At 39.9% G+C, this 25,085-nt stretch overlaps 1 protein-coding gene across 3 annotated transcripts in view; it reads left to right on the top strand.

Annotated features, from left to right (window-relative positions):
* Nucleotides 1-25,085, top strand: part of FMNL2 (formin like 2) — a 316,947-nt gene that overhangs the window by 238,165 nt on the left and 53,697 nt on the right. For all 3 annotated transcript variants that reach the window (XM_024122302.3, XM_024122303.3, XM_028478061.2), the window contains exons 7-9: nt 10,154-10,262; nt 13,924-14,000; nt 15,642-15,735. In XM_024122302.3, the coding sequence (XP_023978070.1) occupies nt 10,154-10,262; nt 13,924-14,000; nt 15,642-15,735 (280 nt within the window). The remainder of the gene's footprint in view (nt 1-10,153; nt 10,263-13,923; nt 14,001-15,641; nt 15,736-25,085) is intronic.

Below are 25,085 nucleotides of genomic sequence, written 5' to 3' on the forward strand. Positions count from 1 at the left end.
GGCATGTGGGATCCTCCCATACCGGGGCGCGAACCCGGTTCCCCTGCATCGGCAGGCGGACGCGCAACCGCTGCGCCACCAGGGAAGCCCCGAAATTTTATACCTTTAACTCCCCACTTTGCCCTCTCTTAAGCCCCTGGCAACCACCATGCTACTCTCTGCTTCAGTGAGTTTGACTATTTCAGATATCTCATATAAATAGAGTCATGCAGCATTTGTCCTTCTGTGATTGGCTTATTTCACATAGAGTAATGTCCTCAAGGTTCAGCTGTGTTATTACATATTGCAGGATTTCCTTTAATTGAAGGCTGAATAGTATTCCAGTGTATGTATTTACCAGTTTCTTCCTTTTCTTTTTGTAACTGTAAATTTTGATATCATTGAAAACTTAAAAAAAAAAAAAAGCAACAATAGTACAATGATCCCCCTTACGCTCTTTACACAGATTCAACAATTCTTTTAACATATTGTACCTAAATTTACTCTACCATTTGCACATTTGCTTTGTAAACATACCTTTTAACCATTTGAGAATAAGTTACAGAATCATGCCCTTTTATACCTAAGTATTTTAGTGTAGGTACCGTAAGAACAAATATACCTACACGAAAATTATTATTTTAGTTACAATTTTAGTTATAACATGCTCTTAAATAACCATGGTATAATTATTAAAATCAGAAATTTTACATATTGACACAATTTTTAGTTCAGTTTGTTTAGTTTCATCAATTATCCCAGTTTATTTCATAACATTTTTTTCAAATTCTGTCCAGAATCTAACACAAGGATCATTTATTGTGCTTAGTTGTGTCTGTGTAGCATCCTTTAACTTGGAACAGTTCCTTACCCTTTCTTAGTTCCCCAACCAGGGACTGAACCCGGGCCACGGCAGTGAAAGCGCTGAGTCCTAACCACTGGACCACCAGGGAATTTGCAACCCTTTCTTTTTCATGACTTTAATATTGTGTGTGTATGTGAATATGTAAGTTAGTTTAATTTTTTATTGAGATATAATTGTATAACATCGTGTAAGTTTAAGTTGTACAGTGTGTTGATTTGATATATTTGTACATTGCAATGATTACTACCATAGCATCAGCTAAAACTCCTATCACACCACATCATTGCTATTTTTTTAAACCATATTTTATCCATATTTATCCATTCATCTGTTGATGGACATTTAGGTTGTTTCTACATCTTGACTTTTGTGAATAATGCTACAAGGAATAGGTGAGTGCAGATACCTCTTCAAGATTCTGGTCTCAGTTCTTTTAGATAAATACCCAGAAGTGGGATTGCTGGATCATTACATATAGAAGTTCTACTTTTGTTTGAGGAAACTCCATACTGTTTTCCATAGTGGTTGTACAACTTGCATTCCCACCAACAGTGTACGTGAGTTCTAATTTATACACATTCTTGTCGACACTTGTTTTTCTTGTCTTTTTTGATAATGACCATCTGACAGGTGTGAGGTGCTGTCTCATTGTGGTTTTGATTTGCATTTCCCTGATGATTAGTGTGCATTTTTAATATACCTGTTGGCCATTTGTATGTATTCTCTGGAGAAATGTCTGTTCAAGGCCTTTGCCATTCTTTAATTAGATAATTTTTGTTTGTTTTTGCTATTGATTTGTGAGAGTTTCTTGTATATTCTGGATATTAAGCCCTTATCAGGTATTTGGTTTGCAAATATTTTCTCCCATTCCATAGGTTACCTTTTCATTCTGTCTCCTTGACTGTACAGAAGCTTTTTCATTCTGTGTAGTCTCACTTGCCTGTTACATTCCTAAACCTAAGGAACTAGTTCAGAATTACTATAGCTTTCTTTTAGATTCTCTTACAATGAATGGTGGTTTGAGCATAGCAAAACATGGCTCTAACCAGAACTCCAATGAACATTGTATGTAATTCAGGCTATGAATATGTACCTGGCAAGAGAAATTCCTGTGTATTTAATCTGTGGTCAAGCAGATCCAAGAGAGCTACTTCCCCAGGTTTCCTTTGCAGACCTCGCTATTCTTTTTGCCTTCTGGAGTCCAAAATTCAGGTTTTACTTGCCTTGACATTTCTTAGAAGAAGTCAACTGGTTGGATCTCACTAAACAGTCATTCTGACAGGTTTTCAAAACAGAGATAATTTTTTTTTTTCTGCATAGCACCTGCTGCCAGTGCTGTGCAGGTCGAGGTGCTCACTACAGGCTCCTGGGCAGATAGCGCAGTTGTCACTATAGTACTAAACAGGACACATTGTATAGTTTTCTTAAAAGATACTTGCAACAATTGCTTAGTTTTCTGTGCCTCTTACTCCTACTAGCATTGACTATAACTTCATTTATTATTATTTCACGTAACTTATAACCACTGGTGCATAAAATTAATACAAGTGGTTTGAGTCATTTCTCTCTGGTTTTGATCTGAAGTCAATGTTGCCATCTGTTTGTTTCCACATTCATAGAACTTGGTGAATTCTACCTGCCATGTCTTCCAAGATAGTGTCTTATCTTTGAATTATGAGGGCAACGTTTAGTTTTCACTCAGTAACAAGATAGCAGGCAGTTCTCACAGTCGATGGAGAAGAGGGCCTGAGAAATTTGGTGGTGTTTCTGTCAAAATGACCTCTCAAAAAACAGGATTTCCTTAAAACCCTCGAGACCTCAGAAAGACAGCCCTAAATATCCCTTCCCCATTACCTTTCCTACAAATGGCAGGAGTGCCAGAAGTTAGACTCAGGGCTGTTTTCTGCCTCTGGGAAACCCCTCTTTTGTGTCCATGGATCCAGAGCCCCAAAACTCTGCTTGCCCGTCTGGTGGAGGAAAGGTTCTCAGACAGAATTTAGTGCCCCCATCCCGTGGTCCAGGCGTTGGGCCACAACCTCTCTGTGAATAATATGTCATTCCCTTGTTTTTCCATTTGGAATCTTAGGTAGTTCTCTGATCCTGACGTCTTGGGGAACCGCCCCCCCATCACCAGAGAAACATAACTGTTGCAGCACCTTGTTTGACTGTTCCCTTTAACTTGAAGGAATTGTTATGTGTATTCAGAATGAATACATTACTCAGGATCTGTAAGTGTCTGTTATGGGATGTCAGTGAAAATGGTGGAGTACAGGATCCATAAAAGCAGTGAGAAAACTGGCAAAACATGCCAGAATCAACTTTTTCAGAACTCTAGAGATTAAAGTCTTGTAACAATCTGGGGAGCATCTATTTAGGAAAAAACCACTGAATCTCAGAACAGCTAGCTTTGTGAGATTTTAACTTGTGCTGTTTTTCCTCTCCAGATCCACAGTAGCCTCAAAAACCAATAGTTCCGTAATCACAGTGCAAACCGTCAGTGTGGTAGGCAGTGGAGGGGGGGGCAGAATGGACTTGAAGGTCTTTCTAAGCCCCTCTTCTTTCTCCTTCTGCATTAAGCTGTGATGTACCCTGAGATTTGAGAACTGCTAGTGAAGAAGCCAGTTTCAAGTCGTAACTGCTGACAACATCTAGGATCACTTAAGACATATTAGATAGGGCAGGACTAGAGCTTATCTGCCTCAGTCATCCGTAGGAGACCACAGGGCAACTAGTGCTGCCTCCCACTGGGGCCTTTTGAATATATCACAGTGAACTGGGGGCAGTCTCCACCCGTCCTGTTGGCTCTGTTTTAGTTGTTTCCAAATAACCTCAGGAAGAAACCATCATAGTACTTGGTTTCACTGTATGTAATTCTGTAATGGGACACACGCCGACGGTACTCGTTTTCCACAGAAGCGCCCATGTCTTCTACTGAGTGACTGATGTAATCCCTGTAAAGCTCAGGTCTTTGTGGAATGTTGATTCAAATAGCCAAAGCGGGATGATCAGTGCTTGTGAAAGGTGAAGGTAGCTTAGCCTACAGGGCTGTAGGTCATAGAACCGGATGCGGCCTTATCTACCCTTTTAAAGATAATGCACTGCATCATACGTACTTGTGTTAACATGACCGTGCAGCAGCACCTTGTACATACAGTGTTTGGCTGTGATGACTCATCTCATCTGAGCTGTTTGCATTTTTAATTGGTGATGGATCATTGCTGTGAAATTCCAGCCCTGCCTAAGTGAGTCAGTGTGACTCATACATTTGGTAGAGATTTGTGGCACTAATCAGTTAACCTCATCCGTTTTCTCTAGAAACTGTTAATCATTGTGTTCAGGTCAATTGGCATCCAGGTGGATGTGTGCAGCACCAGGGAATAGGATTTTATTTTATTTTATTTTATTTTATTTTTTTATTTTTTAACATCTTTATTGGAGTATAACTGTTTTACAATAGTGTGTTAGTTTCTCCTTTACAACAAAGTGAATCAGTCATACATATACATATGTTCCCATATCTCTTCCCTCTTGTGTCACCCTCCGGTTCTTTTGCTGCCTGTGTTGTGGTGGAATTTGGGCTCTTCAGAGAAACCCTCAGCTTGGCTTTCCACTTAAGGACCAGTTCTCTACTTAAGATTCCTTTAGGAAACATTCTTCTGTGGGGTAACTAAAGTGGGAAAAGCATAATCATCATACGATCTAGTTAGCTTTCTGTCTTTAGATGAATGTAAACCTAGACCATCTGTAAGGGTTTGTTTTTTGTGCAACTTTTTTTTTTCTTTATTTGGAAAGTAATATACATTCATTGTAGAAAATTTTAAATATAGATAAGAATAATGAATGGAAGTGTCTTGTAATTCCACTGTTCAAAGACTCATGAGATGTGTGTTTTAAATCTGCGTTAGTAATATTTCACGTTCAATTATGTTCATTATATGTCACCTTTCTGATACTAATCCCACAACTTAGTCCATTCCTTTTATGCTTACTTCTTGAATTAGAGCCTCATTTAAAAACAACTTTCATATGCCTAAAGACAGTTACTAAGAGTAGGTCTGTCTTATTAACTCAGTCAAATATGGCTTGATTGAGAAAAGGTTATGTGAGGATTTTAAGTATCTTGCTTTGCAAAAAAGTGTTCCCGTTTGAGGTGTGACTGTTATCACTCCACCATATTGTGCTGTGCAGGTATGTGTACTATTACTGAATTCATTTTACACTTTAGAATGTGCATGCAGCAGAAGGGGTGGACTGGGTGTGGACAGAGAACATCTTAATCCAGGGGCTGTCGATATAACCTCTTGCTTCCTAAACTAGATGGTGGCAGAAGCAACATCTTCATCTTTCATTTTCCCTTAGCACTTAATAGAGTTTAGCATGAACAGTAGATGCTTGGTAAAACCAACTTTGGAACTTAAACACTAGGTTTGGTTTGATTTCCTGTGGTTGGTAGAGAGTACCAGAGGCCAGTTCTTATAGATTGCTTACCTCGTCCAGGTGGCCTTGTGGAAAGTGGATATATAGTAAATTGTTAGTCCAAATTCTGTTAGTCAAGTTGGGGGATCTAGTAAAACCAGCGCCATGGGTATGTGTTCTTTGGATAGTATCAACGTTGTGCATTGGAGCTGATTTTAAAACATGTCCAAAAAGAAAAAAGGTAATAAATTACTCAGATGACAACTAAAGCAAATAAACCAAATATTTAATTACATAAATTGTCAAATTCCACAAAATGTTAATGCTGAAGAGTAGATTAATGTACATGCCAACCCATGACACAGTCCCTAAAATTTAGCCTTAGAGATTTTTTTTTTTTTTTTTTTTTTTTTGCGGTACGCGGGCCTCTCACTGTTGTGGCCTCTCCCGTTGCGCTGCACAGCCTCCGGACGCGCAGGCTCAGTGGCCATGGCTCACGGGCCCAGCCGCTCCGCGGCATGTGGGATCTTCCCGGACCGGGGCATGACCCCGTGTCCCCTGCATCGGCAGGTGGACTCTCAACCACTGCGCCACCAGGGAAGCCCAGCCTTAGAGATTTAAGGTGATCCTCAGTTAAGTTGTTTGCAAATACTTTGTGTTTGCCAAAGAGTTGTGAATTAATTAGGAGTGCATTTTCTTAATTGGGGAAATTTTTTTAGATGAGAATTCCAAAATATAGAGCAAAATTTCCTATTAAGTTAAAAAACATCTTCACTTGCCCAGTAGTGATTTAGGATAAAGGTTTAAAAAGAAAATTTTGCTCAGCAAGTGGATCAGCCACTGTGTTCTGAAGAAGTTGCTCAAATGCTGCTGTTCTTAACCAACTAAGCCTTAATCCTGTATGGTGAAATAATTATTGGAGGGGTGGGGGAAAGACACCTATGTAGGACCGAGGCAGAAAACGCTGTTGGGATAATATGATACAAACATTTGACAACGAACTCATCAGCACATACGGCTGTAGGTGGTAACTTTTTCACATGATCACCTGATAGATTGCTGATGAGTCAAGTTGTGAAGCAACTTGTAGAAAGTGACTGCCCTGAATCCCAGTGAGGAGACTTGGGGGTCTGGTCTCATTTCTTACTTCTATTCAATACTTGCTCTGCAGATGTAACATCTTTGGGCATCAGTTTTCTCATCTGTATCAGGAAAGGTTGAGGTAAATGATATCACAGATCTCCTTCAGCTGTCAATGCTATGGTTGGTTGTTGTTACTGGTTATGGTGGTGTTTTAAAATTTACTGTAATGCTATGATTTTAAATACAAGTTCAAATGTTGCCTTTAATGCTCACTGTATTTTTGTATAAAAAATATTGTATTTTGTATTTTGTATATTGTATTCTCCAAAAATTAGAGGAAAATTAATCTATTAAATATTGTTCACTTTAGAAAAAAGCTTAGCTCTGTTGCTTTTAAGTATAGAGTATCATTAATAAATAAAATACACATTTTTATTTATTGATATCTTATGTATTGTGTACTTTCTAAACTCCTTTAATATTGATAAGTATGCTTGTGCTTTTTCATATTAAATGCATTTCAAATATTGATCCAGAAAATCGATTTGAGATTAACCACCTCTTAAAACAAAGGCATGACCCCGTGTCCCCTGCATCGGCAGGTGGACTCTCAACCACTGCGCCACCAGGGAAGCCCAGCCTTAGAGATTTAAGGTGATCCTCAGTTAAGTTGTTTGCAAATACTTTGTGTTTGCCAAAGAGTTGTGAATTAATTAGGAGTGCATTTTCTTAATTGGGGAAATTTTTTTAGATGAGAATTCCAAAATATAGAGCAAAATTTCCTATTAAGTTAAAAAACATCTTCACTTGCCCAGTAGTGATTTAGGATAAAGGTTTAAAAAGAAAATTTTGCTCAGCAAGTGGATCAGCCACTGTGTTCTGAAGAAGTTGCTCAAATGCTGCTGTTCTTAACCAACTAAGCCTTAATCCTGTATGGTGAAATAATTATTGGAGGGGTGGGGGAAAGACACCTATGTAGGACCGAGGCAGAAAACGCTGTTGGGATAATATGATACAAACATTTGACAACGAACTCATCAGCACATACGGCTGTAGGTGGTAACTTTTTCACATGATCACCTGATAGATTGCTGATGAGTCAAGTTGTGAAGCAACTTGTAGAAAGTGACTGCCCTGAATCCCAGTGAGGAGACTTGGGGGTCTGGTCTCATTTCTTACTTCTATTCAATACTTGCTCTGCAGATGTAACATCTTTGGGCATCAGTTTTCTCATCTGTATCAGGAAAGGTTGAGGTAAATGATATCACAGATCTCCTTCAGCTGTCAATGCTATGGTTGGTTGTTGTTACTGGTTATGGTGGTGTTTTAAAATTTACTGTAATGCTATGATTTTAAATACAAGTTCAAATGTTGCCTTTAATGCTCACTGTATTTTTGTATAAAAAATATTGTATTTTGTATTTTGTATATTGTATTCTCCAAAAATTAGAGGAAAATTAATCTATTAAATATTGTTCACTTTAGAAAAAAGCTTAGCTCTGTTGCTTTTAAGTATAGAGTATCATTAATAAATAAAATACACATTTTTATTTATTGATATCTTATGTATTGTGTACTTTCTAAACTCCTTTAATATTGATAAGTATGCTTGTGCTTTTTCATATTAAATGCATTTCAAATATTGATCCAGAAAATCGATTTGAGATTAACCACCTCTTAAAACAAATACAAGCCTTTTGTGTTACTGTTTAGTAAGTAAGATATTAGAATCAATTTTTAGTGGTTTCTGCAAATAATGTTAGTAATGACAAAGAAATTTTGTCTTCTTAGGAAGAGTCTTATTTCAATATAGCTGAAGTTGTGGGTTAATAAGTAAAAGGAAGGAACTGCTATGTTACTTTACACCTCTTAGGAAGCATCATTAAATGTGTACGTTTGGTCTACTTGCTGGAATCGTTAAACTTTATTTGGAAGTGATGCAGAAGTATGTGCCTGTGTGATGACCTGTCCCATCTTCTTTAAAGAATAGTTTGCTTTGGCCTGTCCATCTTCTGCAGTCACTGCTGCACATAAATATAATTTAGCAAAGGATGATTGGTTCCCTTGATAATACCTTTTTTTTTTTTCAAGCTTAATCTTAGATGACTTTGTTTTATGCTAGCAGCCATTGCTTTGTTAGAAATGAGAACTATCTAATCAGTTGTTATATAGCCAACACGTGATTCCACTAAAGAACTACAAACCTGAGGTTAAAATAAATTAAGAAGGGTGGAGGAAGGGAGAGACCTTTGGGTGTAGATTAAGCAGACCAGGGATTCTTGGGTCAGACAGGTCATGTAGTTGTTTGAAGGGGCACTGGTCCCTGTGAGACTTCTGTCCAGTGTGTTAGCCATCATGCTCGGGCTAGGGTTATAGCAGAGTGACACCTTTTAAAGTTGTATTTTAGTTGTTGAAATTGGGCTTATAACACTCAAATCTCCATGTGTTTCCTTAACTTTGTTTTGCACGCAAAACTGGATTAGGCCTCCTTCCATTGCTGAATTGTTATTTTCCAGTGTGAGTAAAGCAGGAGTCCTCAAGCAAAGCATTCCTCTTTAAAAGTAATGTGAGCAGACCAGGTTTTGCACAGTCAGGTATATTGAGGCCGGTGACTTACCAAGGTGCTTTTCAAAAATGTATTTGGAGTATTAGTAGGCTTGTGTGAAAGAATCATCTTTCTTCTGTTTGATGGTTTTTGAATAGAAAATATAAAAGAGCTGCTCAGCTGAACAGTTGGAGACCTGTCAATTCAGTTTTCAAATCTAAGCCTGCACCTGTGAGACTTTTGAAAGCAGTTAATATTAATTATGCCTTCTTTAAAAATGTTTAATTAGCTTAATTCAAGGAGAAGGAAGGACTATAAGCTTCTTTTGTGGAACATTTCTGTCATTGACTCCGTGGGAAAGTAGTTGACAGCTTTTGAAATTTGCTTTCATTTTAGCCTTGGAGTTGCAGAGAAAACTTATCTGTTTCCTCTCTGAAGCAGTCATTTAGAGCTCATAACGAAGCCCTCAGTATTGTCATCTTTCTACTTGCCCCATCTTACACTATCACTGCTTTATGACTTGCAGGTTCTCAAATCTGCAGAAAGGAGAACTAACAATGCAGGGTCTCCAGAATGAACCCTAATGTTGAAACATCCTAACCCTTTGAAATGTCAGCATATTTCCATCTCAGTTTCAGCTGCCGTACCAGGCTTTGGGTGAGGGATCAGGCTGTGGAGGCATTTGTATACTATTTAGGTTTTGCGTACTATTAAGGTTCAGTATCACAGGCTGCTATCACAGTTGCTAATGTATGACCTTGCCTAGGCTTAAACTCTGAAGCAGGGACTCCTGTTAACAGTGATAGGAAGGTGCTGTTAAAATTGGGTCACATGATAGGAGATCTACCTATTAGCTGAGCTCTACCCCTTCACTTGTTTAAAAATGCACTCTGTATGCCTGTTGTCTCAAATTACCTCTGCAAATCTGGCTTGGTCTGCTGATTAGAGCCTGGACTGTTGGTTAGTCTCATGTATATATAGTCTGATTCATTATATGCAGTGAGTGGAGTTGTTTCACTGTCCGTGGGTATATTGCCTGATAAGATGATAGCCATTACACAGAAATGTGTAGGCCTCATAGTCTACAGAAACAGCTTTGTGGTGATGGGGTGGTTGGTGGTGATGGGTTAGTTAGTGGTAGTTTGACCTGCAATCCTCATTTAGCTGTAGGTACAAGTAGAGAACAGTGTCCATTTTTAAAGTGCATCTGCCTATGCTAAGAAAGTAATCTATAGCTTTATAGAAGTTTCCGTTTTTATTTGTAGATATAATACTTTGCCAAGCAGAAGAACCCTGAAAAATTCAAGACTAGTGAGTAAGAAAGATGACGTGCATGTCTGTATCATGTGTTTACGTGCCATCATGAATTATCAGGTATGTTTCTGTTTATAATCCTTTAAAAAAATCCGAATTCATCAGGCTCAGATCTTGTTCTCTTTGGTGACTTTGTGTTATTTCTATTTGAAGTAAATAGCGGGATTTAATGAAATTCTATTAAAAAAGAAAGGTCTAGTTCATTCTAGTGCTCATAATTCATCGCCCTTATATTTTAATTAGCATTTATAATTTACAGTGTATTTAAGGGAAGACATTTTCCTCTTATAATGGCAAGCTTGTCTAGATTACTTGGTAAATGTTTGTGCCTATTAAAGACAGCGTAAGCCACTGGTTGTGGGCAATAATGGAACAGCTTTCGGACCCTAGGAATGATAGACTTTCACAGTGGACGGGTCATTGCTTCTCAAAGGGTTATATGATGAACAGACAAGGAGTTATAATTACTGTGTGTTGGACCCTGTGGTTCCTGATCTTCATAAGAAACACTTGGAGGGCTTCCCTGGTGGCGCAGTGGTTGCGCGTCCGCCTGCCAATGCAGGGGAACCGGGTTCGCGCCCCGGTCTGGGAGGATCCCACATGCCGCGGAGCGGCTGGGCCCGTGAGCCATGGCCGCTGGACCTGCGCGTCTGGAGCCTGTGCTCCGCGATGGGAGAGGCCACAACAGTGAGAGGCCCACGTACCACCAAAAAAAAAAAAAAGAAACACTTGGAGGATTCTTGGTAGAAGTGCAGAGTCCTCCTTAGAGGTTATCCCCACTCTGAAAAACACCAGGAGCGACTAACTACAGTGTGTGGGATTAATCCTAACCACAAAGTGGGAGTTAGAGCCTGGAGTATCTAGGGTGAGCTGACAGGGTCAAAAGTATAGTCGTAAAAGCAAACCAGGGCTGAGAATTAGACAAACATTGTTCACATCAGAAAACAGGGTTTGATTTCCATTGAAACGGATCCTATAAATGGGTCCAAGTAGAAGTGGGTGGTAAATGCATAGGTCAGTATTAGAGTTCAAACCCAATATAAGCATGCCAAACTGAATTTAAGAAGGGAAACATTCATTTATTCTTTCAATCAATCAATATTTTTTGAACATTGCCAGACAGACCCTGTTCTAGGCACAGGGAATACAGCATCAAATAAATAAGTGTCCAAGGGAACTTACTCTCTATTGAGGGGAGACAGATGGTAAACAATTAAATTGGTAAACTATATAGCATTCCAGATAATAATAGTGATGAAATGAAATAAAAGCTGACACTTAAATAGTGCTTCCTACAGTCTAGTACTTTTAAACCTATTACTTAATTTGAGCCTCATAACAGTCCTGTGAGATTGGTAATATTACCCTCGCCATTTTACTGACGAGGAAACTGAAATACAGAGAAGTTAAGTAATTTTCCCAGGATCATATAGCTAATAAATGGTGGACTCAGATTTGAACCCAGGAAGACTGCCTCCAGAGAACTACTGCTTAGTAGTAGTAGAAAAAATATAGAAAAAATAATCAAGAAATAAGAATAAGTTTGGGAAATGTGAGTTCAGTTTTAAATAGGCTAGCAAGAAAAGTGTCATGGAGAAGGTAACATTTATGTAAAACTAGAATGAGGGAACAAGGTAAGGAATATTTAGGAAAGAAAATTATAGGCAGAGAGAAGGGCAAGTGCAAAGTCCCTGAGGCAGGAATAGGTTTGATGTACTGAAGGCACAGAAAGGAGGTCAGGTTGGCTGGATCAGAATGAATAAGAGGGAGAGAAGTAGAAGATGAAATCTGAAGTTACAAGGGGGTCCTGATTATGCAGGGCTTTATAAGCCAATGAAGGGACATTGGCTTTGCTGTGATTAGAAAGCTATTGAAGGTTCTGAGGAAAAGTGTGACTTAATCTGACACTTGAATTTAACATGATCCCTCTGACTTCTGTGTTAGGAATCACCCTGGGGGGCAAAGACAAAAGGAAGTAGACCTTGTAGGAGGCTGTTGCATTAATTTAGGTGAGTGTTGCTGGTGCTAGGGACCAGGAGAATAGAAGTAGAGGTGATGAGAGGTGGCCAGATTCTGGTTTCGTTTTGGTGGTAAGGACAGTAGCAGTGTATGTGTGGTGAGGAGTGGAGGACAGCTCCAAAGTGTTTGTCCTGGGCGCCTCTAAGATGGAGTTGCCGTCTACTAAGATGGGGAAGGCTGCAGGGTGAGCAGATTTGGGAGACCTGATAGGGAGTTCAGTTTGGGGGATGTTAACTTTGAGGTGTCCATAGATAATCCAAATAGAGATCTCAAATAGGTGGTTGGATATGCCAGTCAGGAGTTCAGGGTGTGGAGGTCTGGGCTGGAGATAAAAGTTTGAGAGTCAGTAGATGGTATATAAACCCAGGGGAGTGAAGGAGATCAGCGGGGATAGACAGAGAAGCAGAGAGGTCCCAAATAACCCTGGGGCACTCTGTTTAATGTCAGAGAGATGAGGAAAAACTAGCTAGAGAGACTGAGAAGCAGCCAGGGAAGTAGGAGCCAAGCACAAGAAGTATTTCATGGAGCAGAGAGTGGTCAGCTGTGTCCGGTGCTGCTGCCAAGTCAGGCGTGATGAAGAGAGTTGGCCGTGGGCTCCAGCAAAGTGCCCGTCATTGCTGGTACAGTTTCATTGTAGTGTCGGGGATGAAATCGCTGACGGAAGTGGTGCCAAGAGGGAACGGGAGGAGATGAATTGGAGACCATGAGTGGTTGGAGTTTTGCTGTGAAAGAATAGCAGAAAAATGAGAGAGTGGCTGGACACTCGTTGGGTCAAGAGAGATTTTGTTTTTGTTGTCTAAGAAAGGAGAATTTGCATCATGTTTTTATGCTAATGGTAGTGAATCAGAGAGGGAAAAATAATGATGGGGGAATGGGAGAATGCTGGAACGTATTCTTGAGTAGGTTGGAGGGAATGCGATCAAGAACTCAAGTTGGGGGAATGGCCTTAGATGGGAGCGTGGAGAGTTCATCTTTAGGAAGAAGTGAGGAGGGAGGACACAGATCTGTGTGGGTGGATTGATCTGGTGGTGGGAGCTTTTAGAAGATTTTTTTCTGATTGCTTATGTTTTCTCGGTGTAATTGGAAATAAGGTCATGAGCTGAGAGTGAGTTTGGAGGAGAAGGAATAATTTCTCAATTCGGCAGAATCAAGAATGATTCTTGATCCCGTTATTGAACTTGCTTCATTTTATAGAAGGATGAGGTACCATGCCTCAGAGCAAGGAAGGTTTTCCTAGGCTTTTGGTCTGGATAACCATTGCCAAGAGAAGGGACCAGAGGTCCGGCTGCACAGTGAAGCTGCTTAAAAAATTCAGATGCCAGGGCTCCATCCTTGAGATTCAGAATAAATTGACCTGAAGTGGGTCCTGGAGAATTGGTGTTTTGTTTTGTTGACTTTTCCAGGTGATTTTGCCAAGCGGTCAGGATTGAGAATCACTGGCCTGGAGTGTTTTCATCATTTTAGTGAAGAGACGCATATAGTTTATTCATGGAGAATAGGAATATGGTACCTTGATAATAACATCATTCCTGAAATTTTTCATAGAGAAATGTGTGCAGACACTGATGTGCTAGAGACATAAGTGCATTTATGATGGTCTAAAATCACATTAGGTAGAAACTTCAGGTTTTTGTTTTTTAATCAACATTGACAGTCCTCTCAATTAACTCCTAATGCTTTGTTTTTTCCACATCCATGTCAGTATGGTTTCAACATGGTCATGTCTCATCCACATGCTGTCAACGAGATTGCACTAAGCTTGAACAACAAGAATCCAAGGTAAGCTGGCTTTGTAATGTACAAATCTGAATCGAACTAGGGACACCAGAGAGCTCATCGACAATCAAATTAGAGTTTAGAAACTTTCAGGCATGACTTTTTAAATTAAGATTGTCGATAGACTCCCTGGCTAAGTAGAATTTTCTTTTCAGCTATGTTACAGTTTTACAACTGGTGACAACTCTGGCCCTGCCTTCAAGCTTTCATTCCTCTTGAGGCCTGGTTCTCAGCATCCTTGCAAATTCAGAGCATGAAGCTTCCATGTTGTCAGGACTGGGGCCAGGAGAGTCTTGATACAGACTTAGCCACACCACTTTTTGCTGAAAGCTAACTAAAACTACTACCGCTTGGCTACACTTCATTTGCAGCCTTTACATGTGTAGATTTTATTGCCAAACCAAAAAAAGAAACACAAACAAAACAAAAATAACTACACGCAGATTTCTTTTCATATTCACTTTCCTATATAGGCAAGTGCCATATATTATTCATTTCACAGATTACCTCTAGAAGCCTGTTTCGTCAATTTATTTTAGTTAGTGTAATGCATTTTCCATTCTAGTGCATTTCTGCATTTCACACTGTTACTGCCTTTTATCAGACCTCTCTGATAAGACTGTATATGTGAAAACTGTTAATTCAGCTGAAAAATATGATTATAAATTAGATCCTTGCAATGCAAACCCTAAATCCTATTTAAATGTTGGATTTTATTATTCATACTTCTGCTGATTAACGCTTTTGCAACTTTCTGATTGCTTCGTTAGTTTACTAGAATCCGAAGTAGTCATGCTTCTTTGTCACTGTCTTCCACTGAGGGAAGTCATTCATTTTTCTTAAGACAATTGATATTGTGGATTATCAGAATGATCTTTGTTTAGAGGTTGGCAATAGCTTTTATTCCAGAAAAAAGATGAAATGCTGAAGTTATCGTACTCTGAAGTAACAGTGCTGTCCTTGACATTGTATTTGAAAACTTAAGATTGTATCGCTAAGGTTTTCCTTCTAAAAATATTTCAGACGGAGTTTTATTTTCTTGAGTCAGAGAAAATATTCTTGTATTAGCACAGCTGTAAGCCCAGCTCCTTTCAGATCTCCTGTGTGGGAAGAAGAAGTGATGGAAGCTTGCATTATTGTGGGGATTTTTATGGAGCCATTGCAGATTAGCAAATTTGCAATGTAAGGTGTTGATTTCTGTTGATTTTCAACTTTTTCAGCAAATGTTTTATCTTTGACTCTAGAACCAGAGAAAGTGTTTAACCAATGGGTGGTTTTACTGAATATTCTCATGTTTCCTGTTGTCTTTAGCTCATTAAAAATACTTTTTCAGCCACATTACACTGAGTCACTTGATGATAGGACTAAAAGACTTAATCTTCCCATAATTAATTTTCATTTGTGAGTAATTTGTAATCTTGGGAATAGGAAACATGCCTTCCAAACTTGCTACCCTAGTTAAGCCACATGTTTAGAAGTTCGTAAAGGTTTTAAAATGTATGTGCTTTAATATAACTATGCCTTAATTAGTAAAAGTTTAAAAAAATACATGGACAAATATAATCATAGTCATCTCGGAAGGAAGAGCGGACTCATCGTTCATTCACTTTCACTGATGTGTGGTTTTTTTCCTTGTTTTGACAGAACAAAAGCTCTTGTCTTAGAGCTGTTGGCAGCCGTTTGTCTTGTCAGAGGCGGGCATGAAATCATTTTATCGGCATTTGACAACTTTAAGGAGGTAGGATATTCTAGTTTTAAAAAGAATGCTCACACAAACATATTTGGACATCTTTGAACAGAATGATTTGCCTTTTGTGTGTGTGTGTATTTTATTATTGAGATAGAATTGACATATAACATGTTAGTTTCAGGTGTACAACATAATAATTTGATATTTGTATATATTGCAAAATGATCCCCACAGTAAGTCTAGTTAACATCAATCACCATGATTTACCTTTTTATTTATTTTAGGGCCTAAGGGGTATAATAGTTAATTTTCTAAGATGTCACTGAGGGAGAAGTAATGAACCTAGTCTAAATAAATGGATGCATTAAGCTGTTTTTGGTGTCTCATTTCTAAGAAGAGCTAAAAACTATTTGCAAGACTCATTTTCCTTTGGAGAACACAGAATAGCCAAGTTTGAAAGCTGGTTTTGTTAAATGTATGTTGTTTTCATATGATTGTTACTTGAGCATCCACCTTGTAAATTTTATGAACTCTTTCATCATAGTTACTTTCCTCAAATCATATGTGTGATCACTGCTTTGCTGGATTCTATGAGAAATCACTCAAATAACTAGACACTGATTTTAGCAGTTTGTAATCTTAATCAGGTGATCTTGTCACAGGAAAACAGTAAACCAATGGACATGCATGATTGAAATGGAAACTAAATGACTACAAAAGAAGAAACAGTTACACATAGATAATATGAACCAAGAATTCTGAACCAAAGTATCAAGGCATCACAACTGAACTCATAGCCAGTTTCTCTTGGTGGTGGTGTGCAACCTTACATAGCCAAGAAGGGTGCCTGCTAGCTCCCCTGTAAGTGTCTAACATCTGAGGCTACTTTGAGGTGGGACATGACCAAAGTAATTGAAGGCACATGGAGCCCCAGATTACAGTAGCATCAGCCAAGTTGTGCCTTTCCCTGGCAATCCCATTTGATTCCAGATGCTTTTGGATTAAGACCCAAACTGGATTAAAATCTAGATCTCAGAGGGACTTCCAAACTCCCTCTCATCTTTCCTGGGAACCTCTGGAGTAGAACTCAGCTAGTATTTATTGAAGACCTCCTATGTGCCAGGGACTGTGCCAGGTACACACATGAAATCATTTGGTTCTTACAGATAAATGTTAATATCTCCATGTTATAGAAGAATAAAATTTCAAATACCTTATTTGCTCATGGTCCCATGGCCAGATAAGCAGCAGAACCAGGATGAAGATTTGGTGCTCCTGATCTTGAACTTCTGTTTCCAGTGACGTTTGGTCCCCATTGTGTGTGAATCTCCTGAGACAGGACCTAGGAGCCCATCCCCCTTCCCTGTCCCCTTAATTGGACTCACTACCCCAGCTGAAGGATGTACTAGTGAGTGACCCATAATCCTTTACATGGGCTGGCAAGCTTCAAAGATACTTCAGTCAACAGGGGAAACAGTCCTCCTGCCCATTTATTTGCATTGCCTCCTTCCCCTGCAGTCACTGCCTTTAGATTTTGGTATTATCCATTTTTCTAATGCCAGCCATGGACAGAACCAAATATTGTCTTTTTATGTATTCAGGCTTAGTAGTGAAAAATATTCGGGTTCTAAGAAAATGATGAAGAATAGTAGTGATTCTTTAAATTCATATTCTGGCTTTCAAAACAGATAGAGTCTTGTAGAGATAAGAATGTGTGAGTGCTTGTCTGTGAATGTTTTTATATATCATTTACAGGACATAAAACTTATATTTATAAATAAGGAGATATGTGGGTGGATGGGTCTAAAATGAAAGTAAAACAGCATGTGAAGCTAATATAACTCCCACATCTTTATCATTAGATCATATTTTGAACATATCACATGCCAAATCTTTTCCACACTGGAAGCACTTACCATACAGTTATCAGTGACCCTTGTTATAATAAAAGTCATATTATAACAAACAACTGATTATACTGCAGGTCAAAGTATGTCCTAAAATTATAATTGTATAGAATCAGTGTTCATTAAAGGCAGTAAATCATGAGATGAATGTTAAATTTGTTTTCTCTTAGATAAGGTAGAGTGCCTTTCTTATGCATAATAGGCACAAAAATACTTGCAGGATTGAGTTTTAACTATCTGGTGTCGGAATTGTATATCATTTAGCCATTTAGGGCATTGCGTGTGCTTAGTTGAAGAAAAAAAAAGTAATCCTGCTAAATCTAATAGCTGGCTAATAGTAAAGAGGACTCAATTTTGACTTTGAATTTAGAGCTTTAACCAAAATCTCCCTCATTTCTGTAATTTCTTGTGAATGATGGTGGGTGTTGAAGTTCTGATTTCTCCTTGGACTGGCAATTGCATCTCAGAGAAAACAAACCATGTCACGTGGGAGAGGGGACACGGACAGAGCTGGTTCTGTGGGTGCTCTTGGCTTGCACTGACCTCAGGCTGTGGTGTTCATGTAGACAGGCCAGGAAAAGGATTATTCTAATAGCCATATGCAGGAGACCAGGGCAGGAGCACGTTCCTGAGAAACTGCATTCTTAGGGGTATGTCAAAAGACATCCACTTATTTATCTGTTCAATCTGAGGGTGAAAAAAGTAGTGTGGGCTTCCCTGGTGGCGTAGTGGTTGAGAGTTCGCCTGCTGATGCGGGGGACGCGGGTTCGTGGCCCGGTCCGGGAGGATCCCGCATGCCGTGGAGCGGCTGGGCCCGTGAGCCATGGCCGCTGAGCCTGCGCGTCCGGTGCCTGTGCTCCGCAATGGGAGAGGCCACAGCAGTGAGAGGCCCGCGTACGGCAAAAAGAAAAAAAAAAAAAGTTAGTGTACATTGATCTCGTTTTTTTTTTTTTTTTTTTTTTTAAATGTAATGCCACGCAAAGGCCAGCATCCTTTGAATCTCTTCCTTTTCTCTTTTTCTCCTGTCTTTATGTGGTTTTTATTTTTCGTATACATCATAGTGAAGAGTATATTCTTTAATCATTTTAGCAAAATGTCAGTGGAATCTTTTGGGTTTAGAGAGGTTTGGGAGCCAGCTGTTCCTGATTAGGAAAAGTTGTCCTTAAGATCTCAGATGGCCTGTGTAGATAGGGTCTTGGTCAGTGAGAAATACCCATTGAGCTGCTCATGGCCGAGAGAGCACCATATCAGCTACGGGTATCCTAGGGAGTAGGGTCAAGGAAGAGTCTTTGCCCTCATGAACATTGTTTTTAATGCTTTTATCCCATTTAGTAAGTGGGATTCCATTCATCTCCTTAAGAACGACGAAGGGATTATCCCTGTTTTCACTGGGGGAGCTGGTGTAGGGTGATGGTGGGCTTCAATATCAGATATCAGTATCTATTTTGGCAGATAAAATAATGTGCATTAGAGTGCCAGACCCTTTGGGCTTATATCACCGCTAGAGTGTAGCCAAGCATACTGCTGCAGTGTGACACCAGATGCTAAAAGGATATTTAAAGACCACACATCTTAAGTATGTGGCACGATTTTTTTCCTCTCTACTTCTTGAGCCAACAAATCCATTCTGTCCTATTTGACTACCACTAATTAATTCAAATTTAGATTAAAAGAAAGTATCTTTTAGCTTTTGATAGATTTTAATGCATGATTACATTAATTTCTCATATTTCAATTAATATTCAGCATCCCAACCCAGTGTGGTTTTCTGTATTTTCGCAAAGACATCTTATGCCATGTATCTTATAACATCTGTAGTACATATTTTAGAAAAACAGCACTTTCAATTTAATGGTATCTGATGGTGGGAAGGATATTAATCAAAGACCTTGGTTTTGGGGGTTTGGGCCTAAGCCTGACATCACTGAGCAAGCACATGTATCACCTCAATGTATATGATGATACATGAGTTTTAATTACATAAATTCAGATAGTAAACTTGTACGAAGCATGGTTTTTAACATGCCCTAAAATGTTGAGTGTAGTGAGTAGTTGAAGACTAAACCTTTAGTCATCCATTATGCTCCTTGAATTCTTTTCCCTTAAAAAAATTTTTTTAAATAAAGGGAATTAGCATATCTGTTGTGATGTTGAAACATCTCCTCATGAAAATTTGTGGTCCTGAATTGAGGACCAGCGTGAGAACAAGGAGTCATCCATCTGTTTTTCCTTATTGGCTAATTTAGCCACAAGTAAGGACAGATGACCATCTTCCCTAAATTGATGCTTTCTTACTTACCTGGCAGTATATATTTGTGAACATTTGGTCTACCAGACAGGAAAAAGAATACGTTTGGAAGTAAAGATCGCTCTGTTAGTATTTGCATTAGTTCAGGGTCTTGTTTGCAAGAAGCAGAAACTGACTGTAGCATCCAGAAGAAAGGGTTGATTGGAAGGATGTCAAGAAATGCACAGAGCTGACAAGAAGCCTAGAAAATGGGCAGGCATTCCTAAAATGTGGCTGGACTCTCAGACTGTGACCTTGAAGCCTAGCCGCCATAAACACTATTTGGGGTTCTGGTCATGCTTTTTCTTCTCTCTCAAATGACATGGGCCATAGCTTGCAGTCTGCTGGGTCATAAAACTACACTTACTGGTTAAGGATCAACTGGCCCCATTTTGGAGTTAACACTATATTTAATCTAGTTTCCCTTAAGAACCTTGAGGTCTCCTACCTAGACCTTACTCTCTTCAACTTTTCTTAGTCTTCCTAATTTTTTCTATTATATTCTTTGATATATCTGAGAAATTGCCTTTAAGAAAGTGTCCCCAAAAGTCTGCAAAAAAAAAAAAAAATGCTTGGAATCAAAGGGTAAAAGTACTGAGGCTGTGTATACTCTGCAACAGAATAGCTCACTGTGACACTAGTAATAAAATTCTCTGGGGACTTTGAGCTACCAGCTCCCCCAGGCAGCTGGGAGGTGCGCCTGGAATTCATCAGGATTCCAGATCAATTATAACTGTGTTCTCATCTGCTTCCAAAATGACAGCATCTGGCTTTAACAAATAAGCCTGAGGCCTGAGTTTGGTTATTAAAGGCCCAATGCCTTCCCACTTTCGACCTTTCAGCAAAGATAGATGGAGCCTTGTGAAATGAGTCACTCAAGGCCACCAGCTCTCTTGTACACAGCACTCTTGGCAGGAGCCATTGTTTTTTTCACGTATTGCTAGAAGGCTTCCTAAGTAAGCTGATGTGGTTTAGCTACTGGGCATCTGAAAGCACTTGTGCTACACATTATTACGTTGATTTAAGAAGGCCTGTCAAGTTTTATTTACAACGGGTCAAATTGGGCAGGAAGGAGAGCAGACATTTTGGTGTGCTTCCAGCATTCCTCAGAATTTAATCCCATCTAATCTAACCTCTCAAATATTTGAAGGGTGTAGGATTATAAATCCAGCACAAGCCATGCAGATAACTCATTCAGTGGTAATATTCTCAACACAGAGGGCAGGGTACTTAGTTTTTTTCAGTCTCTCATTGAACTGTAAGCAATGTATTCTCTCAAATCTCAAACTCTGGGAGTGACAGTTCTAGAGCATGTGCGTATTTCACCTTATCAGGCCAGAATTAGATTGATCTAATTCACCTGGACTCTTCTCCAGCCAGTCCATCTTCCTAGGATTGGGAAGCAAAGTCACCATGATTATCTTTTGGACTGTGTATTCACTGTGGCAGTTATTACTTGTTCATAATAAATTACCCCAAACTTAATTTTATTAGGCTATGGATTCAGTGTGTCAGGAGGTCAATCTGGGCGTGGCATGGATGATTGTCTTTGCTCCGTTGCATCTAGGGTCTCATCAAGGAAGATCTGATTGACTAGGGGCAGGGATTCACTTGGAGGCTTCCTCACTCATGTATCTAGTTTCTGGGCTGTGATGACTTAAAGGTGAGCTCAGCGGAGCCTGTTAACCAGAGTGCCTCCATACAGGACTCCATGTGGCTGGAGCTTCTCGTAGCCTGACAGCTGGCTTCCAAGAGGGAGTGTCCAGGAAGGAGCAGCTGCAGAGCTTCAAAGAGACAGAAATCACAACATGTCTTCTGAACTAGTCTCTGAAGTAATCCTTGTCATTTCTGCATTCTGTTGGTTCAACTGAGTCACTAAGGCCAACCCAGATGCAAAGGGGAAGGCAATGACTTGACTTCTTGATGGTGGAGTGTGGGGGTCACAGTGCAGAGCAGAAGAACATTTAGGTAGGAGAGAATCCTGTGGTCATCTTTGGAAAATACTGATACAGTTCACCTCAATGACTTCTTGAGAATTTATCAATGTATCTCTAGCTGTTCCTCTTCTGTTTTCTCTCTCTTCTTCACCCAGTGTAATACTTGGTTTCTCTTCAGGACTGAAAACTGTATACAACTTTTTCATTGGTGATAGAAAGGATAGTTACTACTTTGAAGCAGTGTACAATGGGCAAACAATATTTTGAGAGACTTTTCAGAGGAGAAAGGAGCCATTTATATAGGATTTATGAGGCCCTGGTAATGAACTAGTTACTTCTTTATCATCTGTGTCTTTATCATGTAGTCAGGAAGTGAAGGCTGGTATCCTGCTGATCATCAAGGGATGAGTGATGCTAACTTACTGGAAAAAATTGTCATGAATGTCTGAGTGCCCTTATGTGTCAGAAACATTGAGAAACACTGGAAATAAGAAATATGACCCTTAAGAATTCTACCCTTAAGAAGGACCATTCCCAATCTAGTTAAGGAGACAAATATTTCTATAGTTATCCTACTAGGCTGTGTGAAGGTAATGCCAGGCTGTAGGTTTCTCCTTTACAAAGAGGAGAAACAGCTAACCAAGAGGAGGAGTGGGAAGGAGGGCAGATATGGGGTCCGAGCTTTCAGGGGAGGCATCCTATAGGAAAGGGTGCCTGAGTTTAGGATGAATAAGAATTAACCAGGTATATTCGTTTCTTATCACTGCTGTAACAAATTGCCACAAGCTTTAGTGGCTTAAAACAACACAAGTTTATTATTTTACAGTTCTGTTGGTCATATGTATATTAAATAAGGCTACAGGTGGTATTCTTCTGGGAACCCATTTCCTTGCCCTTTCAAGTTTCCAGAAGTTGCTTACATTCCTTGGCTCATGGCCCCTTCCCTGACTCTCATCCTCTGGCCTCCTTTCTTTAATGACCGTCGTGATTATATTGGGCCCACCCAGAGAATCCAGGATAATCTCTCCATGTCGAGATCCTTAACTTAATCGTATCTGCAAAGTGCCTTTTACATTTACGGTAAATATTCACAGGTAACAGGGTTTAGGACATAGATGTCTTTGTTTACCTTGTATCTCCAGTCTTAAAGAAGGGATGTGTGGGAAGAGAACAGGTGAGATAAGAAGTTAGGGGCAGGTCACGAAATACCCCATTACTTATTCCAGAGTCTTTATATGGCCCAGTGGCCTAATGGTCACAAGGGGCAGTGGCAGGAAAGGTATTCCTCAGTCTTCTCCAAGCATTGGCTGTTGAGATAAACTCTCTCGGTTAGTAAAGAAATGGATGTTACATTTTGCTGCAAAAGTCTGTTGGGTGGGCCCAGCGTGAGGTCACTTTGCCAGAGCAGGCTGTGGTTGGGGTCTGAGGTTTCTTTCAGACATTTTGCCCTTCATGTTTCTCACTCCTTGGACCTCTTTCTCCACTGACAGTCATCTGCTCCCTCAGCTGCTGTAGTCATTCACTTCTAGCATCTTCAGGACTTTCCTTTGATGTGGGCCCGGGAAAGCCTTTTTTTTTTTTTTTTTTTTTTTTTTTTTTAAAGGAAATACAGGAGATCAGGGCCCACTACAAAACTGTGCACCTCCGCCAGCTCCACAGATGCAAAGTCCCAGGCTGCAACACCATGTTCTTGTCTGTTTGCAGTTGAAACAGACACAGCCAGAATCCTAACCTGCACAGAAGCCTAGCCTCCTCTCCAAGTCACCTCCAGTGACAAGATGGGGGACCACGTTTGCTCAGATAAGCATTTGTCATAATTCAGGAATCAGGTATTTCAAAGAAAAGTTTCTAGCTGTTTAATTACCGTTTGGGGCAAGCGAGGCAAAGAATATTTGAGTTGACTTCATAGTCTTCTACAGCAGGATGAGCAGAAGACAAGCCTTGGGAGAAGTTGCCATTGGGGTGGTGTTTCCTATTATGTTTCTTAGCCCAGGAGGTTTTTCACTGACATAACAAAAACTTGCAGAAACGTGGTTTCCCCCAGATTTGTTTGCACGTTCCCTGGGAGAACTCCAGGTCTACAGGTTGACAGCAGGGACCCAGGACCTGGGGGCGGCTTGAAGTGAGGCTTTGTAGTATTAAGGGTCAGTCGAGGGTCCTGGGACACAGACTGTCACCACGGGTGACACCAGGAGCCAGTCCCAAAGATCACATTTTTGGTGGATTTTTTTTTTTTTTTTTTTTTTTTTGCGGTACGTGGGCCTCTCACTGTTGTGGCGTCTCCCGTTGCAGAGCACAGGCTCCGGACGCGCGGGCTCAGCGGCCATGGCTCACGGGCCCCGCCGCTCCGCGGCATGTGGGATCTTCCCAGACCGGGGCACGAACCCGCGTCCCCTGCATCGGCAGGCGGGCTCTCAACCACTGCGCCACCAGGGAAGCCCCAAAGATCACATTTTTGAGTTCCTGCTTTAATGAGCCTGAAATCCAAACTGGAGTTTGGGAAAATGACTATTTGAGACTATCCCTCCGTTTAGATTGGAGAATTGGTTTTTCTTCCCCCTAAAGGTCTCGTGTTACTCCAGGGAGTTCTCACAGGAAGCAGGTTGGCCTCTAATATGTAGGAACATGGATGTTACCCAGGATGTTAGTTCTTGCTCTGTAACACACGTTCAAAAGCTAGGGGGAAATACTTCATGCACTTAAAAATAGCGGTCTTCAATTTAATTTAAAATAAGTTTGCTAATATCTAATTTGTGTTTATGTTATGTGTGTGTTTAGGGTGAGTGCAGACATGTCACAGTGTGACCTCTGAGCAGAACGAGTGACAGCCTAAACTGCAAAACCGCTGCCCGTTTTCGTTTGGTGACCTTCGGCGTCTGTTCATTTAGATCCCTGTGGAACAAATGCAGGCGTGATTCTGACAGGACCACTTATATATATTCGGCCAAAGTGTTTAGAAAATGTGGTTCTGATGGTTGTTGTACATTTTCATCATCACTGGGTCCCTCAGTCTTCACCCGTTTATAAATGTGTAAGGTTAGGATGAACTTTTGAATTTACATGGTAGAAAGAAAAGTAGGACATTATTGCCCTACTGTATGTCTTAATATTTAACTTATTCTGAATATATTCTGTACCATTATACATGTTTGCTGTTGTAGAAAAGAAGCATAATAGGTCCTGTGAAAGGAGACCATCTCCTGAAATTCAGCATTTACAATACCCTAAAAGCCCATGGTTGGGAAAAAGAAATGGATTTTGTATTAA

This window comes from Physeter macrocephalus, chromosome 2 (assembly GCF_002837175.3).
Source record: "Physeter macrocephalus isolate SW-GA chromosome 2, ASM283717v5, whole genome shotgun sequence".
NCBI lineage: Eukaryota > Metazoa > Chordata > Mammalia > Artiodactyla > Physeteridae > Physeter > Physeter macrocephalus.